Here is a 19,679-nt window from a genome sequence, read left to right on the forward strand (position 1 = left end):
GAAGATGTTAAAGAGAACTGGCCCCAGTACTGAGCCCTGGGGGACTCCACTACTGACCAGCCTCCAACTGGATTTGACTCCATTCACCACAACTCTTTGGGCCCGGCTATCCAGCCAGTTTTTAACCCAATGAAGCATACGCCAGTCCAAGCCATGAGCAGCCAGATTTTTGAGAATGTTGTGGGAAATGGTGTCAGAAGCCTTACTGAAATCAAGGTAGACGACATCCACAGCCTTTCCCTCATCCATTAAGTGTGTCACTTTGTCATAGAAGGAGATCAGACCTGCCTTTCATAAACCCATGTTGACTGGGCCTGATCGCCCGGTTGCCCTGCAAGTGCCATGTGATGACACCCAAGATAATCTGCTCCATGAGCTTCCCTGGCACTGAGGTCAAACTAATAGGCCTATAGGTCTACCCTTTGGCCCTTCTTGTAAATGGGCATCACGTTTGCTAGCCGCCAGTCGACTGGGACCACCTGATGGCCAGGACTGCCGATAAATGATGGAAAGCGGTTTGGCCAGCTCCTCCAACAGTTCTCAGTACCCTTGGGTGGATCCCATCCGGCCCCATTGACTTGCGTACATTCAAATGCTGTAGCACGTCGCCAACCATTTCCTCATGGATTGAGGGCCACATTCTGCTCCCCATCCCCTTCCACCAGCTCAGGGTACAGGGTATCCAGAGAACAACTGGTTTTGCTGCTAAAGACTAAGGCAAATAAGGCATTAAGCACCTCAGCCTTTTCCTCATCTCTTGTAACTAAGTTTCCCCCCACATCCAATAAAGGATGGAGATTCTCCTTAGGCCTCCTTTTTGTGTTGATGTATTTATAAAAACGTTTTTTGTTATCTTTAACAGCAGTAGACAGATTGCGCTCCAGATGAGCTTTGGCCTTTCTAATTTTGTCCCTGCACAGCCTCGCAACATCCCTATAGTCCTCCTGAGTGGCCCGCCCTCTTTTCCAAAGATTATAAACCCTCTTTTTTCTCCTAAGCTCTAGCCACAGCTCTCTGTTCAGCAAGGCCAGTCTTCTTCCGCACTGGCTCATCTTTGGGCACATGGGGACAGACCGCTCCTGAGCCATTAAGATTTCCTTCTTGAAGAGTGCCCAGCCTTCCTGGACTCCTCTGCCCTTCAGAACCACCTCCCAAGGGACTCTGCCAACCAGTGTCCTGAACAGCTCAAAGTCAGCCCTCTGCAAGTCCAAGACAGCAGTTTTACTGATTCCCCTCCTGACTTCACCAAGAATAGAGAACTCTACCATTTTGTGGTCACTCTGCCCAAGACAGCTCCCAGCCACCACATCTCCCACCAATCCTTCTCTGTTTGTGAACAGACGGTCTAGCAGGGCACCTCCCCTGGTAGGCTCACTAACCACCTGTGTCAGGAAGCTATCTTCCACACTCTCCAGAAACATCCTAGCCTGCTTTCTCGGGGAAGCTGCGTTGCGCTTCCAGGATACGTCTGGGAAGTTAAAGTCCCCCACAAGAACAAGCACTGATGATTTTGCAACTTTTGCCAGCTGCCTGTAGAACTCCTCATCCATCTCCTCATCCTGGTTTGGCGGTCCATAACAGACCCCCACGAGGATGCTTGCCTTGTTGGCCTTCCCACTGATTCTAACTCATAGGGACTCAACCTTATCATTCCCAACCTCAAGTTCCACAGCATCAAAATGCTCTCTAATATAGAGAACCACACCACCACCCCTTCTGTGCTGCCTGTCCCTTCTGAAGAGCCTATAGCCAGTCATTGCAACACTCCAGTCATGAGAGTGGTCCCACCACGCTTCCGTGATGGTAACCAAGTCATAGCCTGCTGCATGATGGCTTCCAGCTCCTCGTTACCCATGCCGAGTGCATTACTGTTGATGCGCTTCAGTTGGGCCATTGCCTTCTCCCCTGGCACACTTCCAACAAGTCTTACTTCAGCACCGTCCCCCTTCTTACCTAGTTTAAAGCCCTCTCAATGAGCCCTGACAGCTCCTGGGCTAGGATCCATTTTCCCCTTAGAGATAGGTGGGACCCGTCTGCAGCCATCAGGCTGGGTGCTGAGTAAAGCGCCCCATGGTCAAAAAAAAAAAAAAAAAAAAAAAAAAAGTTTCTGTGTTGGCACCAGCCTCTGAAGCACGTGTTTATCAGGTGGGCTTTCCGTGTCCTCTCTGTACCCCTCCCCGTCACTGTAGGAATGGACAAAAACACCACCTGTACTCCCGCTCCAACCACTGACCATCCCAGTCCCCTAGACTCCCATTTGATAGCCTTCAGGCTTCTCCCTTCAGTATTACCACTGCCAGCCTGGACTATCAAAAGAGGATAGTAATTAAAGGGGCAAACCAGGTTGAGAAGCTTTCTGGCAACATCCCTGGCCCCAGGGAGGCAGCAGACTTCCCTACGGGTAGGGTCAGGCCAACTAATAGGGCACTCCATTACCCTGGGAAATGAGTCACCTACAATGATTACACTTCTATCTTTCTTGGTGGAGGCAGTCTTGAGGCATGGAGTCGACTTCCTTGCCCAAGGTATCCTCCTGTGTAGACTTTCTACCACTTCCTCACCCACTGATCTCTCAAGCTCCAGGGCCTCAAATCTGTTGTTTAAGGACACCTGGGAAGGTGGGGCTGGTAGGGGGGGGCATTGCCTGCAGGGTCGAGCAGGGACATGTCTCCATTCCTCCTCAACTCCAAGGTCCCTTCCCTCTGCCTGAAAGCAACAGGGCAGGGGGTCCACCCCCATTTGGGGTGTCTCACCCCGGTGCCTCTCCTTCAGGCCTTGCAGGGAGTTGTTCCACCAGTCTATCTCCCGCTCGCACTCCCTGATGGCCCTCTACCTCTCCACCTCGTCCTTGAGCTCTGCCACCAGGCAGACCAGGTCATCCACCTGCTCGCACCTCACACACACAGTATCTCTGCCTCCCTCAGATAGCAGCAACAGGCTCTGGCACTCCCTGCATCCAGACAGCTGAACTGCTGCATTTCAGAGCGGGCAGTCAATCTGGGTGGTTATAGACTTCCTAGAGATAGCTCTCTGCCTAGCATAGACCATTGTGGCCTAGCTAGTGGTAGACAGCCGTTAGATTAGTTGTTCCTTTGGGCCAGGGGGAACTCTCTGCCCTGCCCTGCCCTGCCTCAGAGCACCCTGCCCTTCTGACACACCACACCCTGTTGGCTCCTGCTCCCTAGGAGCTGCTTTTAATCGTCAGGGCAGAGGGGCGCTGCTGGCTCCGCCTACGCCTCGTAAGCCTCCCGCGCGAGGGCTGCCTCAAGTGGCCTCGATGCCAGAAGAAAGGCCCTGCCTGTCCCGATCCCGCGCTCCGGTGCAGAACGCGTCTTCCCCAGAGTTGATCGCCTCAGCAAAGTGGCTGCGAAATGGCGGCGGAGCCCGATTTAAATGGCCTGCCGCTGACGCTACTGGCTCCGCCTGCACCTCGTCAGCCTCCCTCGCGAGGGCCGCCGGGCCCTGGCAGCTCCCTCGGCTGCCTCGAGTGGCCTGGATGCCGGAAAAAGAGCCCTGCCTGTCCCGATCCCCTGCCCCGCTGCAGAACACATCTGCCCCGGAGCCGATCTCAATTATGGGCTGCAAGCACGCACTGCTGACTCATGTTGAGCTTTTCATCCACCAGAACCCCGAAGTCTTTCTCTGCAGGGATGCTCTCAATGAGTTCTGCTCACAGTCTCTACTCGTGTCCAGGACTGCCCCGATGGAGGTGCAGCACTTTGCTCTTAGACTTGTTGAACCTCATTAGGTTCACATGGGCCCACTTTTCAAGCTTGTCCCGGCCCCTTTGGCTGGCATCCCTTCCTTCTGTTGCATCAGCAGCACCGCTCAGCTTGGTGATCCACATCACCAGAATCAAGCCACATGCTTCAGTTAAAACTTATGTGTGGTAACACATGTTCTTGAACCCTGGCAACAGCCATTTAATTATTCAGAAATTCAAATTTCCTGCTGTAGAATGGAAATAGCACTGGTTTCCTACCACACATTTGTGAGATGAAGGTTAATAAGCAAATGTTAACTAGATAATGTTGTATAGAAGATTCAAGTGATTTCACAAGTGAAACCCATTTTTAAAAAATTTTTGAGTAGGAAATTCTTAAAACATAAATCTTTTCACTCCACAAATAATCCTATAAAGGCCTGACAATATTCAAATATTATGAACACACCATTCTCAGCATATAGAAATGGATAAAACAGAAGGCAAAACAGTGTTCCTTACATAGGACTCTAAAACGAGCTCTGAATTGATATAGATGAACATAGAGAAAAATTATCCATGGAAACAAGCAACAGTCAGAAAGGTACATGTTAGGAAAAGACACAAGCTAATCTTATGTAAGTGTTGCAGATAGAGAAAATGCTAATGTGAAGTCCGTTTCCTAAATTTCACACAAAAGCACCATACTGCAGAATGACCAAAGGGTTTCCTTACAGCGCTAAGCTGAAAACAGCACTGAAGAGAGTAAAGTAAAAGCACAATAACAACCAACCAACCAAAAAGTTTACAAAACTATTCTGACAGTTTCACCAGGCAAAGAGTAAAATTAAAACTCTTCAGAGGCTGGTTCGAGGACAGCTACACACTCCTGACAGGACTACAGAGTTAAGTATGTCATCCATGGGAAGGCTTCCTTCTCATATTGCACATCTGACATAGGTACACACAGAAATATGTGCAGGAGTGAAGCACCTCAGAGCAATACTGATGCGCTGTGCCAGCCTGAGCACTGTGGTGACTGTGTCACAGCCTGGCCACCAGCCAGCCATGTTGCCCCAAGCCTGCCACTGACCAGAGCCCAGCCTCCTTGCCACAGCCTGGCCTGGTAGTTACTGGGCTGCGACCTGGCCCAGTTACCATTACCAGGCCTCACTGGGACTAGCACCTCTGTGCTCCCTGCTTGGCCTCATCACCACCACTGAAGACATGCTCCTAGTCTGGGGTGATCCTGGCCGGCCCTGCTGCCTGTCTGGGAGCAGTGGGACAGGCCCTGGCTGGCAAGGCCTAGCCCTGCCACCCGCAGGGGAGACTCAGGCCTTCAGGCCACCCTGACATAAACTTCTTTTCCACAGGACTTCTCTAAAATTTTAAATACCATACTGAAGAATAATATTTGTTTTGTTTTGTTTTTAACTGTTACATGATTATTAAATAAGGCTTTAAGTATATATATGCAATATATACCTCTAGAATTTATCTATCAAAGGAGATTTAAGAAGGTCTAAATGAGGGTGTCCATTCTGACATTTTTCTGAGCATGAAATTAGTCATTCCACAACTTCATGGAACTCAAAAACCATTTTTGTCTTTCACTAATGATAAAGGAGTAACAGCAGAAGTTACTCTCAGGTAGCTTTTCAACATACAGGGAACACAGTTGTGCATATGATATACAACTGTCACAGCTTATTGATGTCCATTTTTTCAGGAACCTTATTGTGAAGTAGTAGCTACTTAAGATTTGTGGGTTTTATATGATGTTTTCTAAAGTAAACAGATGCAATTTCTGCATGCAGTTTGCTGGCTGGCCTCCAGAAGGAACAGCAGTGTTTGATATTTCAGGAGATAACACCAAAAAAAAAAATTCACAGCTTTGTTTATTTGCAAATTGCACTCAACCATAAACTACCTCCTCCTCCTCCTCCTCCTTCTCCAAAAAAAAAAAAAAAAAAAAAGAAACATGGTGAAAAGGTTAGAGATGTAGATCCATAGATCTACATTTCAGTACAGAGTACTGTCCACAGTCATGTCAACAACTTCCTGAAGCAGTGGCAAGAAAAAAAAAAAAAAAAAGGCAACCTTTCGCATTTGACATATAAAAGATATCTTCTACGTGAAGCAACCCCTAGCTGTGACATTGCAAAAGACTTGTAAAAGGGAAATCATAAAGGCATCATTCATTAATATAAATAAAATAATCAATTTTGTTAGAAATATTTATGTAGATATATTATTTTTAATTATTTTAATAATAATATTTTATTTTTCTTAAAAAAAGAAAACCAAAACAATCCAATATGTTTTATTGCTTTATTCTGCAAGTGGAAAGACTGCTTTTCTAAAATTATACAGTGAGGGGACTAAGGCCATTATGCTGTTAAGTTCAGACCATAATTTCTTTTTTTTTTTTTTTTTTTAAATATATATTTTTTTAATATACCTTTTTGCCATATTTGAAACTACAACTGAATTCACTTCTACATAGTATCTTCACCTGCATTTCTCAACTGCATTGGACAGTTGAGAAAATAATAAAGGTTGTTTAAGATGAAGAAAGCAGGCAAATGAACCCACGAAGCAATAACACTTTGAAATAGTTAACTAAAAAATAACTTTCAAAAAATAACTTTCAAGCTTTTGATTTAGATGCATTTCTAACTTTTAGATGTTGAAACTGACAGTTTCTCAGTATCTAAATGAGAACCCTTCAGTATCCAAATGACAAATTCATCATGTAAGTCAAGACCAAGAAAAAAGAACGGTTACTTCATACTGCTACTAAAAATATCTGCAAATTAATAATCTTTATGACAAGATACACATTTTTTGAATATTTTCTAAATTCTTTATGCAAGTATTGTCTAAACTCTTCTCTGAAAGGCATATTAAAATCTTTAGGTGACAAGGGAGCATGTTCCCTTTTCTCTTATTAAAAGTTTCTCCCTCAATTTAGCCTTTTCAAAATAAACCCAGATACTACAGTGACAAGAAAAATAGAAACCGATTGAATACTAAGAACACTAGAAATATGAAGTTGTGAACAGTCTGTTGTAAGAATAGATGCATTAAATCAAATTCAAGAAAACCAATTTAAATAAAATTAGTGATACTCAGAAAAAAAAAAAATGTCTTCTGAACAGAATCAAGGAAAAAAATAAAGAATCCAAGTTTATCTACATAAATGGGCTATCCTGTGTACCTAGTTTATACAGTCTTGCCCTCCTTCTTTGCATGTGTCAGTAAAAACTGTGAAGAAAAATATCTAAAAATAAATTTTAACAAAAAATCTTTGTAATTTCATGAAATACCTTTGATATAACTTGAATGTTGCTGGTCAGTACTTGATTTGCAATATGTTCCACACATCGTACAATCCTGGTGCAGGCTTTGTCTTCCTTTTGAGCCATCCACAACACATGATCATCAACCAACATTATATTGCTAGCAATTTCAATGAGAGCATCCCCAATCTGAAAGATAAAACAAACAAACAAACAAACAAAACAGTATTTTCTGCAAAACATAAAAATAGAATATAAGTGCACAAGAGTACAACTGAAGGTGGGCATTGTATCCTTAGTAGCCATCATTCAAAGATACTTTTGATTCTGTTAAGAAAATTAAACAGACTGAAAAATTGATGCCAATGAAAGAGAAATGCTATTGTCTTCAAATAAAAGCTTTTTGGTTCACAATTTTAAAACTTAACTTCAAGATACACCACAAAAACCAAAGTCTCTCATTGGGTGAATAATGCAATCCTCGAATTATTAACCTCTTTCTTAAACTAAGGAAAACTAGCCTTACCCCTCTAAAGAATTGTTTCATGGTCAATAAAAGAACCTTGGGGGGGGGGGGGGGGGAGGGGTAATATATTTGGGAAAAAATGTTATAGACATAGTAGGGTAAATTTGAGATATAACTCAGGTGCTGATACATCTGTAATTAACTGACAGCAGAATAACATAAGTTAAACAAAAGGTGAAAACTAAGAAGAGGAAGTTTATATTATGATCAAATGCATTACTGCAGAATAAAGGCAGGACATGAAAAAAGTACAAAATTTTCGGCTAATGCATGTACATCTTCCTGGTAACGAGGAACTGTAACATCTCACTGGCTAAACAGAAAGTATGGGCTTGTAGCTTTGTGTGTTTTGATTCAGTCTTGCAACTAACTCCTCTTAGGAGTGACTAACTGCTTTTACACAATGGTAAATCCTTGCCTTTGCCTGGTGATATCTTGCAGTTTTAATAAGTATGACTGTGTTTCAAATTTTTGTTAGTATATTACATTTAGAAAGAATAAACATCACTGTGAATATTTTTGGTGGTGTTTTCACACTGTAGTTAAAATATTTACTTTTTAAAATTTTAAGTTATTTTGAGCGAGATTTCAAAATTAACATTGCTGTTACTTTGAAGGCTTATGGTTACTTAAGACACAAAGATATAACAAAGATACACAAGGATATCACAAACCTGAATACAAAATTATATAACATCAAAAAATGACAGAGAGAAATACAGCTTAAAAAAAGCTCAAGAGTTAAAAAAGCTCAAGAGGTTAAAAAGCCAAGCTAATAGAAGCAGAAAAATAAGACAAATGCACAGATAACTCAGTGAGAAGAAAAAAAGAAACTCAGCAATGGTGGAAAGGGTTTAAGGAATGACAGTTTATGAAGTCAGTTCTGCATTTTCAATAAAAAATACATTACATTTCGCATGCATTTCAAAGAAGAGAGAAGTAATGAGACTGTGTGAAATTTTATGTGACTATTCCTGAAATATTTAATGTATTTTTGAGAATGTAATTACTAGGCAATTCTAGATGGATTTGACAATGTGACAAATAGAGTTATTGATACAATGAATAATAAAACACATTAAGAGACTGAAATGATTTATGAGAAAAGATTAAAGCACAGACTAATCAGCTAAGCAATAACTAACTGAGGGCAGAACAATAGACTGTAAATATACAAAAGATGAGAAATAAAAAGAGGAAGTAATTTATATTGTAATTAAATGTGTTATAAGGTATGATGTGAAAAAATACAAAAATTTGGACTAATACATGTATATCTTCCTGGTAATGAGTTGCAGTATACTGCAAATATGCAGTTGAAGCTTTCTTACTTTAGAGGTAAACCACCAGATGGGACAAAGTACAGCTAGCTCTTCTAAAAATGCGTAATCCAGTGCTGGCTAGGAATGGCACTTCCCAGAAAACATGTAAGAAAGCTGTACTAGTTTATCTAAATTTGTTTTAAAACTATTTTGATAAATCACAGAAAACCTCCATGTATGTATTTACATTAATTTCTAATGATTTTAGGTAATTGTTGTTTAAGCTGTTAGTTCATTCCGAATTAACCTACCTTTTGTTCATGTTCCCCTACTTTAAATTAATTATGATCCCATTTTCATCCTATTTTGACCCCATTTATTGAGCTGTTAGTTCGTTTCAAATTAACCTACCTTTGTTCATATGTTCCCCTACATTAAATTAATTTTGATCCCATAACTGTAACCTCATGTGTGAAGTTACTGCCACTTGAACTTTACATGTATGTTTGTACCCTATGATTGAGAGTTAAGAAAGGAGTGTTAGTAAAGTGCTCAGTGAACAAAGAACCTGCTTAGTGAACTTGAAAGATAGGTATAAAGTTCAAAATAGAAGAGGACAACAGAGACAAATGAGGAGAATGTTCTAAATTACAGAAACAATATGGGATTATGAAATTAGAAATGTAGAGGTAAGTGGTGGAGATGGAGCTGTTTTAGTACAGAAAACCAGAAACTGAAACCTATTTGAAAATCAACTAAGAGATTAGAGATGATGCTCAGTTTTAATGTGTAATGGAATGCACCAACTACTAGTACGTGAAAAATAAAAGAGACTCTATGGATAAATCCAAATATTTCTCTTTGGCTGAGAAATTATTTTTATTTTATTCAGAAAGCAGTAAGATCTTATCAGGAGTTTGAACTAGGAGGTTGAAACAGAGCTGTAGCTTTGGAACAATTCTTGGAGAGAATTCTTGGAGAGAATTACTAAAACATTTTAGGTCTGGTGAATAACGATGAAATTGAAGTTGGAGGCTTTCTCAAATTGGCACTAAAATGTTAACTATTACAAGCCCCAAAGCCAGAATGGAATGAACATTGCCAAACCAAAAGAAAACAAATGCTTTAACTATAGCTATCATATGTACAAAAATTACAGGTTATGAAATCTTATGAAAGCAGTTACTCTGACAATTAACAGTAAAAACTGTGATGAACATTACTGTTCTCTATAAAAACTTATTTTTCCCATAGGGGTTTGCATAACTCTGATTAGACTTCCCTGTAATAATGCCATACATTTTGCTAAAATTGTCTGTGGAAATTTGTACTTCAAGACACATTTTCTTCTCTTTACATAAAGTTTTACATGCTTTCAAAACTCGGTTAAGAAAACAAGAAAAGCATGAGTAACTCCTAGATAAAGGTAAAGAAGTGGCCAGCTTGAGAAGCACCTTGAGTTCATTCTAATATGGTAGTCATGGTGAAAATTAAAATGAAAAAAAAAAAAATTAAAGCCATGGCTTATTGAAAACTGAATTCTATTCCTTAGCAGTAATGCCTCTGTCAATCAGATGAGATGGCTCAGTTGTCTCACATAAAGAAAGACACAGCAGTATATGCAGAATGTTTGCAACCAGAATACCAGCAAGCAATTTTAGAAGCTTCAGTGTGTGCCTGCATACATTAAGAATAGGACCATCTGTGAAGACTTCACTTCTAACTTTTTTTCAGCATACAGAAGATATCTTACATCTTCAACTTCATCCACGAAGACAATTAACTTTTCCATTATATAAGCCAAATATATTACATCCATTTTATCCGCAAAGTGGGAAGCACCTCTTGTGTAGGCTGTCAGCTGGCGGGAAAATTCAAGCACGGTCGTCAAATTGATGTGCATCTGAAAATACATGAGAATTGCTAGGTGTAATAAATCAGCTACCTTTGTTCTCCTCTAAAAACTGGAAATCCCATCCATTTGTATAACACTTTGTATAAATTCACATGGAGTTATATGCATCACTAGTACCATGAACATAAATTTCAGTGGAATATTGTATTTTCAGCATTACGTCTCAGATTTCATTGTTGTCATCTCCAGACACCACCACATGTCAACAAATATTGAAAATTTTTGCATATCTGCTTTCTCTGGACTGGAACAAACTGGCCTCAAAGTATTATACCAGCCTACAATCTTGCCTTGCCTATATAATTAGATCATTAACGACAACAACAGTGGTACCTGTGAGGGTTCAGTGGTGCATAGTGGGAGAACTAAAGACCATGGTACTACGCTGAAAGAAGAGAAGTTCAGACTGGATATGAGGAAAATATTTTCTACAGTAAGGATATAGTCAGGCATTAGAATAGGTTGCCCCTGGAGGTTGTGCAGTCTCCATCCTCAGAGGTTTTGAAAATCTAAGCAGTTAAAGCCCTGAGAAACCTGACCTTACCTTATAGCTTACCTTGCTTTGAGCAGGAGGATTTACTGGAGTGCAGAAACCTTCTCTCCAAATAGAATTATTTTCTTATTCTAATAATTCTAATTGTACTGGATCTAAGTAATTATTCCTATTATTCCTATTATTCCTATTCCTATTATTCCTATATTCCTATTTAAATAGGAATATACTTGAAAACAAACTTCCTGTGGTGGTATCTAGCACTACTAGTTAGGAAAAAATTACAAAGGAAACTGGAAGTGGTAAAAGTTAGTTATAGGTCTATGCCATCCTCCATGCTATTCACAGTTATGCTCTTTTTTTCTCATGCATTTTCATCAGTTTGCTTTTTTATCTCATCCTCATCCTCTTAACCATCACACACCACTGCTCTTTTTCTCTCTCTCTCTCTCTCTTTTTTTTTTTTTTTTTCCCGCCTTGGAAGATATCAAAATGGCATTCTGAAGTAGCCTTCCTTTCTGCAGCTCGTTTAAATATATTATGGGACAACAGCAGTGGGAAAACAAATTCCAGTCCACAGAACTCTGATACAGGACTTCAAGAGAAATTAATGTCTTTCTGGTAAAAATGCAGGAAGGGTAGGCAAAGAACTGAAATGAAGCACTGATGACCCTGCCAACATTACTAATGGTCACCTAGTCTCCAGGCACACAGGGGAAAAAAAAAAAAAAAAAAAAACGTTAAAATAAAAGCAATAAATGCTGTGCACTTGTTACTACTGCCACCTCAGTTACCAAAAAGCATTATGTTTCAAAAAAAAAAAAAAAAAAGCCAGCTACCACAAGCTTGTGGCTGAAGAGACATTTCCTTGCAAGGTATTCAATAAAATCAGTACTACAGAAAGGAAGCTCTGCATTTCATAACATTACCTGACTGAAAGCATGAAGAACTTGAGTTACTTCTTGTGAATAAGGACATTCAGAATAGTTTTCTTCATCCCAGCGTCCAGTTCGATTACATTTACGCCATGCCTTAGACTCTTCTGCACCATTGTGAAAGGCAATGGAGTTAAATGAATACTGAAGACAGGAATGGTAAGCAGTTATCCCAGCCAAAGTTTTGGGCCATCTATGAACAGCATGATAATAAAAGTAATAATAATATTAAAAACAAACAAACAAACAAACAAACAAAAACTTTAAATCTTCTTTTCAAAGGCAATTTACAATATAGGAATAATATGCATGATATTTAAGGAAAAAAAAGAAAAAAGAAAAAGAGAAAGGCTATTTTAAATGTTACCTCCTTATGTTCAACAATTAATTCCTTTGTTTCCTTGGAAAATGTCAAACTTACACAGGCTCAAGTCTGGCTGGTCACACATTAATTAAAAAAAAAAAAAAAGAAGGAAAAAAGGATGCATTTTCCTTACATTCACCTATTCACCTTTGCATATTGCACAAAGTAGAGCAGAAAGTTCATCAAGCATAGAACAACTGTTGCTAAATGTTGTAAAAAGTTAAAGGCTCAAAATATTGATGACAATCTTACTTTGCATTTTGACAGAATGTCACAAAGCCTTTTTTGCCGCAAAGCCCTGAGAAGCAAAAAATCCTGAATGTATCAGAAACTAATAAACGTAATTTGAGTAGAGATTATGTCTTATGAAGGAGCTAGCCCTCAAAAATTATTTAGGTATATATGATTTTTCTACTATGATGCCAAAACAGAAAGTCTTTGAAAAGAAACAATAATTCAAGAGGAGCCAGAATTGTTCTAATTATTTCTTGGGTCTACTAGGCAATACTCTTATATCTGCTGCATTCTTGAACTGCACATCTGGGATTTTATTTATTATTTATTTAGAAAATGCAGGATTAAGTAATTAAAAGAAATCAAAAACAGAAGCATATCATCATCAAGTCAGCATGTCTGGAAAGAATGTGGTTTTGATTTTAATTGCACTGATGTAATGACTGAAACCAACCAGTCATAAAAAAAATTCTGCCTAACACTGACACACACTTTGACAATCAAGGTTTGCTCAAACATGCATATAAGTCCCTGTTAGTTATAAGAGGCAGATCCATTTGGACATTGTTACATAATATACAGACAGGTTTGGGGCTAAGTTTACATGTTTTGTAAGTTTCAAAAAAGGAAAGGTAAGAAGAAAAGTACTTTTATGTCATAGTGAACTGTCATTAGAATAATTCATGTGATGTGAGAACTTGATGCAAAAGGAAACATGAAAGGATTGTCACCAACAAAAATGAAATATGTACAATATTATTATATTCTCCTTTAGACTCTGAGATGAAATATTATTTCAGTATAAAAATAGAATTAATTCAATTGGGCCACACTGAGTAACACCGTACCTCACAAGTAAAACTAAAAGAGGCTATTCTAAAAGTAAGGCACACTGAGTCTTAGCACAGGTTGCAGAATCTGGCCTTTTTGACTAGGAATAATAGGACATAAAAACATTACTGTCTGCATTTCAGAATGTTCTTATAGTGAGCTGAAAAACAAAATATGAGCAAAAGATGGTCATCATAGAGAAAAACTCTTAGTACATAAGGCCAAGCCAGGTCATTGTGACTCAGAGTGCCTAATTCTTACCGCAGTTATGCAATTATAAATACCACCTAGGCTGGTGAACTAAAGGAACCACACTTCTCTAACAGCCGACGCCTTTTTTTTTTTTTTTTTTCCCAATAAATGAACTGTTCTTTCTGGCTTTGCTTTTGTGTTGGGACTCTTTCTACTTATGTACTTACTGTATTATCAAAACTTCAAAGACCTTTCTAAGAAAAATTACTGGTGAGATAGCTGTATCTCTGAGGGTAAACCTCTGGAATAGTTTCAAGTGTTAATGATAAGTTTGAGCCTGATAAATTCCCTATAATTCTAAATTCATTCCCTTGAAATAAATGCCAAAGGAATCTATGAACTCAGCATCCTTTTAATATACATTTTTAAAATAAATCTATACAGACTTCTAGAAGGGTGATCAACAGGGAGAGAAATGCACACTCCTGTTCTTTTGATGTATATAAAATTACAAAAGTACCCCTGGTGTTAGTATTGTAGAATTTGTATTTATGTATTTATTAAGAAAAAGATATAATTTTATGGAAAAAAACATGTACATAAAGTTGTCAGGAAAAAGACTATTTGTTATTTCATAGATGTATGTATCTTTAAAAAACCCAATTAACAGTTTAAAAGTCAAAAGTATGTGCAGAAAGTTCTGGTGTTTAAGACAAGCTTCCTCTCTCAGCTACTTTTCTTTTAATTAACTATTCAAGCTGAATTCTTATTATAATTCACCTGGTAACAAATTACATTCTTGATTTCTCAATGGGAATGCCATCATACATCAGTGTTATTGTCAAGCAGGTAATGATATTTTGTTTTTAAGAGCTTTATGCATATCATTGAAGTGTTTTTAGAGCCAATCAAAAACAATGTCAAATTTAAAGAATCCTTGATTATTTTTTTTTTCACTTTAGGGGTTTTGAAATTAAAAACAAACAAAAAATGACATATAGCAGTAAAACTAAAGATGAAACAAAAGTTACATATCAACAATATTGTGCAGAGAATATAAGATTCAGACAGAAGGATGGATGTGTTTTCTAATCATGTTATATATAATACCTCAAATGATCTATTTGTTTTACTAAATACTTTTACTCACTAGTTTGCTTCTCTTCGGCAAAGTATTTTAGTGACAGTTTTATAATATTTGTTACTTCTAATCTCAGCTGAATAAAACTAGCCAGAACTGGAATAGATTAGGAAAGTACTGAAGATTTAATCTTCTAATGTTCTATTGTAGTGTAATTATATTACATAATTAAAAAAAATATATATATATATATTAACCCTCTCCCATTTAGCTATGAAGGGCCTACACCCTTTTAAATCTCACACTGAGGAATTTGAAGGATCCTCAGACTTCTCAGACTTTTACAAACCATTGCTTTTCTTGAAACACTAGCTGCCATTTCCCATAATAATCACACAGTGCTCCTTCTTCTTACTCTATTACCTGACAATGACAAGTAAAATAAGTGACATATTCGTACCTGACACTGAGGTATCATGCAAACATGGATATTGTCCATATCTATATCAATATATGAAAAACACTCCCAAACCAGGAATTCATACCTGAAATCTCCCTTGTTGTTAATAACTCTTTCTGCAGGGCAGTAAGGTGCAGCCGTTTCCAGTACCACAATTTCTACTTTTTTAGTGCTATTTCCATAGGAATTGTTGACTAGACACTCCCAATCTCCACTTGCATCAATATCAATGCTAGATAGGATAAGTTCACTATAAAAATAAAAGATTAATTACTTAATATACTTAGTTATATAAAGATTGTTTGTGGTTTCCTGACATTCACTTTTCTTCAGAAGTTTTCTGTGAAAACATAAAAATGGGTTTTGCTCTATATTATTATATAGACAGACAATATGTGATTGTTTTGTATTAAAATTTTAGCAGCACCAATTTGGACTGACATCTCAGGTCATGAGAGGCTATAATAGAGATTCTAAGTCATCACAGAAGAACAGTTATGTATCAGTCCCCATTCTCCCTTTCTCTAATATTATAAAATACTGCTTTTGTTACATAACTAAGCACTTGAAGTCAGAAATACATTTCAAGTTGGTAACACAACCAATCCTCAGAGAATGTTTCACTTCAGCTGTGATTGGAGCTCCTACGACATTTCAAAACCAGAATCTGCTGTCCTGTGGCAGCACGTGACAAATTTTCTAGAATAGCCGCTGACATTGGAAGCCATATATAATTTTCCTGATGAATGCAAAATGAGATGAGGCAGATGCTGATATTTCTTTTAGCACTGTGCTACTCACAAACTTCTTTCATACTGTCCCTCATCAAATGTGAAATGTAGTTATTAATATCAATAAATTAAGGTTGAATAAACCCTTTATAATCAAAGTAATAGACAAGTTAAATATAGAGACACTTTGTGGCTTCACTTACAATATACACAATATGTGCGCATTGCACATTATTGCACCATGATAATATTTAGCTGCCTAAGCTAAATATTCTATGCATAATTAGAGGAAATAATTTCAGTAACATTTAAAATTGCCTATAACTGTTTTCGTTAGGATTTTCTGTATATTTTGAAAGAAATTAGAAGATTTCATTCTTTTAATGGATAAAACCCAGCCCCAAATGAAGTCAATAAAAGTTTAGTTCTTCAAATAATTTCAGCAGGGAAAGAATGTTATCCAATTACTGTAATTCTATAGATCTCCAAGACAAAAATAATGCTTACTGTAATTCTATAGATCTCCCAGACAAAAATAATGCTAACTAGTACATTTTAAGAAACTAATACATTAAATCTCAAATCTGTCATTGGCCTAGAAATAAATTTTACCATAGTTTTTTTAAGAAAGAAATGCTGTGGGAAGAAATGCAGTAGAGTCTGAAAGGGGGAGATACATTTTAAAAAGCAGAAGCACAGAATTCAAAAGTTATTAAGTTGATTTCAAACCTGTATATAAAACAAAATCTTTAAAAAATTTTACTTGTGGCCTTTGCTACTTTCATAAGGATATTTTGAAATATATACACAGAAAAAATATTAATAGTCTATTTTAATTTTTTTGCTCATTTAAACTTCTCTAAAATGCCATTCTTTTTCAGTTCAAATCTTTGTATATTGTATATGCGCTTTTATCAATTTTGCTACAAGAAGGGACGAAATATTCTTGTATTTAAACTACTTCTTATATATAAATAAGTACACCACAATCAAGGTAGGAAGTAATAAGACAGCTGCTTATGTAATTTTCCCTTTGAAAGACGCATATCATGAAGGGTGATTTTCTCAAATACTTACTAGAGGACTGTTATCTTGCTCTCCATAAAAAAAAAAAAACAACCTGTGGTAAATAACTTTTGTTTTAAGTTGAATTGCTTCTGTAATTCTCTGGAAATTTCTTCTGTAATTCTCTGGAAATTCCGTCCAATGTATGATTAAACAGTAACTTCAAAAATGTAACACCTATTTAGCATGGATTTGAGCTGCAAGTAACTTGGATTCCCCAGTTTCATTTTTAAAATTAATTCTAACGTGTTTTTTATTGCAGAGAATATATAAAAAACTTCACTAGCCAACACTACTCAAACTAACTGATTTTTTTTTTTTTCATATCAACAGAAGCAACTGATCTCTTAAGAAGTATCAGATGAGGAAGGAATAACAGCAACCTCCTTGCTACCTCTCCATACATCTTTCCACATTCAGGTTGCAAAAGTTCAGTGAAATTAACCAGTGAAATTAAAAATTTTCAAATTAAGTTTTCTGTTTCATATGTCCCAACCATCTTGCATCTTCTTTATAGACAGCTGAGAAAGAATATGTTCCTAGAGCTTATAAAAACAATTTTATAAAAAGGCACTTTTTTTTTCACTGAAACAATAGGCAGCATAAAAATTCACCTCTGGCAGCAAGTCCCAGAGACTTCCCAAGTCAATAAATAGAATGTATGAGAAATGTGCTCATCTTTTGATTTCCACATAAAGTAACTGTAATCATTGTTAATACTACAAATTTGATAAAACTTGGAACCATGGTTATTTTAGGTAAATGATGTAGATAGAAAGTAAAGGAATACTTGAAGATATCAGTTTTACAGGCAAACGATATGAAGATAAATATGAAGAAAATGAACACATTTTCTATTCAGTTAAATTGTTCTGAAATGTGTTCTGATGCAAATTTATCTGTCACTAGACAGATTTCTTGTCAATTAATTAGGTGATGTTACCCAGTTTTACAGACAGATATTTAGTGATACATCATTTTTGCTTCTCCTAGAAACACAATACTTGAACTCTGGTTCATGCTCTCTAAAATGATGAGGAAATCCTCAAAGTCACAATTAATCTTCCGTGGCTCTTCAGAACCAAAATGTTTGTTGAACCAAAATAAGCTTACACAATATAGAAGAATCTGTGTAATGACCAAAACATGGAATCACTTCCCGAATAGCCACCTGGCCACTATAAATGATGCATTTGCTTATATTCCTCTAGAACAATTTGGATAGCAAGACCAATACTGAAACTGTTCATTTACTTACCATCTGAATATGACAAATGATTATTACCCTGGAGAATTTAAGAGACTAAATTAAAAAAAAAAAAAAAAGTGTTTTAATTCTTAAAAAGAGGTCAACTTAATCTCTTTAACAGTTTCGCTGCCTATAATTTTGGCAGATTCACAGTCCTGGCAGACCAAAAGGGAAGGGTGGACCTGTACAGAATTTTAAACCTCTTCATTAAATTCTTGTTAGTTTGGTTTTTAATTTGGTTAGTTTGGTTTTAATTTTTGAACACTATTACATTAGCATCCCCAGAATTTCCAGTGTTTTTCTCACTGCCAGTAGAAAGGCATTCTTGATCTTTCTTGGTCAACAAGCCTTGACAAAAGGCAGGAACTCTCCTGTCACTTGAGAACATTGCAGGACTCCATGTTTTAGGAACTTGATAAGAGCATATTGGAATTGGGACAGAAGAGCACCATTGAGTGTAGTTCACATGATTATCCTGTCTCACAGAAACTAATAAATGTCAGGCCACAAATGAAATGATTTTGCATTTACTATGCAGCTTTCCTACAGATGGATTATGCATCAGGAGGAGTTTCTACTCACTCTACGTTAGCAATCATATTCATGAGCACTTCTTAGAGGAGTGATAGCTGCTACTTTTGTGGAAATTTATGACCTACCAAGCAATAAACAAAGTCAGACATTCATGAGATGGAGTCAAGGCAAACTGAACATGAAGACTGCTGCCTGATGGGAACAAAAGGGTGACTAGCAAGCCTTTCTCAGGTTTTCTTTGGAAATCATAGTGGCCTTCTCAGTAAACCAAAGAACACTGAAAACAAGAAAAAAGAAGATACATATTTCTTCTTTGCACTGTGGAATTTCATGCATATTAGGATTCCTTTGTCAAATATAATGACTGACATATTGACAAATTAATTAATACATAGAGCTGATACAACTGCATGAAAAATTTATAATATTCAATAGAAGCCTGTGGCATTGGACAAAGAGAGGAACCTTAATACAGTCAGAAGTGATACACATGTAATAAAGTAACCTATGACAAAAGATTTCTATTTGAGGCATAGTTTTGCATTGCTACAGCTATGCATAACTAATTAGACAATCAGAGTAGGTCTCATTATGCAAAATTACTCAACCATGTCCTAAAGTAATACCTTAGTGACATTTACTGTAGGTCCCAGCACTCATTTGCATGCTATGAAACAGTAACAAATAAAGATGAGACTTCAACACCAAATTTTGATTGGCTTTCCATGGGAAAGGTTTTAAAGTCTGGCTCAATCTCCTTTAAGACCACTCTTTTTGAGAAAAAATAAAAATTAATTACAAA

General features: G+C 37.4%; 1 protein-coding gene and 1 long non-coding RNA gene across 4 annotated transcripts in view; both read right to left on the bottom strand.

Moving 5' to 3' along the window:
* ADGRA1 (adhesion G protein-coupled receptor A1) overlaps positions 1-19,679 on the bottom strand; it is a 270,862-nt gene that overhangs the window by 119,037 nt on the left and 132,146 nt on the right. For 2 of the 3 annotated variants that reach the window (XM_035330799.1, XM_035330801.1), the window contains 4 exons: positions 15,384-15,548; positions 12,131-12,329; positions 10,547-10,696; positions 7,033-7,194 (listed from right to left, as the gene is read on the bottom strand). In XM_035330799.1, the coding sequence (XP_035186690.1) occupies positions 7,033-7,194; positions 10,547-10,696; positions 12,131-12,329; positions 15,384-15,548 (676 nt within the window). The remainder of the gene's footprint in view (positions 1-7,032; positions 7,195-10,546; positions 10,697-12,130; positions 12,330-15,383; positions 15,549-19,679) is intronic. The other variant, XM_035330800.1, reaches the window with a different exon arrangement.
* Positions 8,792-10,540, bottom strand: LOC118169480. Its single transcript, XR_004752142.1, has 2 exons — positions 9,205-10,540; positions 8,792-9,104 (listed from the first exon to the last, which is right to left on the bottom strand). It is a non-coding gene; the product is annotated as an uncharacterized LOC118169480 (long non-coding RNA).

The sequence above is a fragment of the Oxyura jamaicensis genome, chromosome 6 (assembly GCF_011077185.1).
Source record: "Oxyura jamaicensis isolate SHBP4307 breed ruddy duck chromosome 6, BPBGC_Ojam_1.0, whole genome shotgun sequence".
NCBI lineage: Eukaryota > Metazoa > Chordata > Aves > Anseriformes > Anatidae > Oxyura > Oxyura jamaicensis.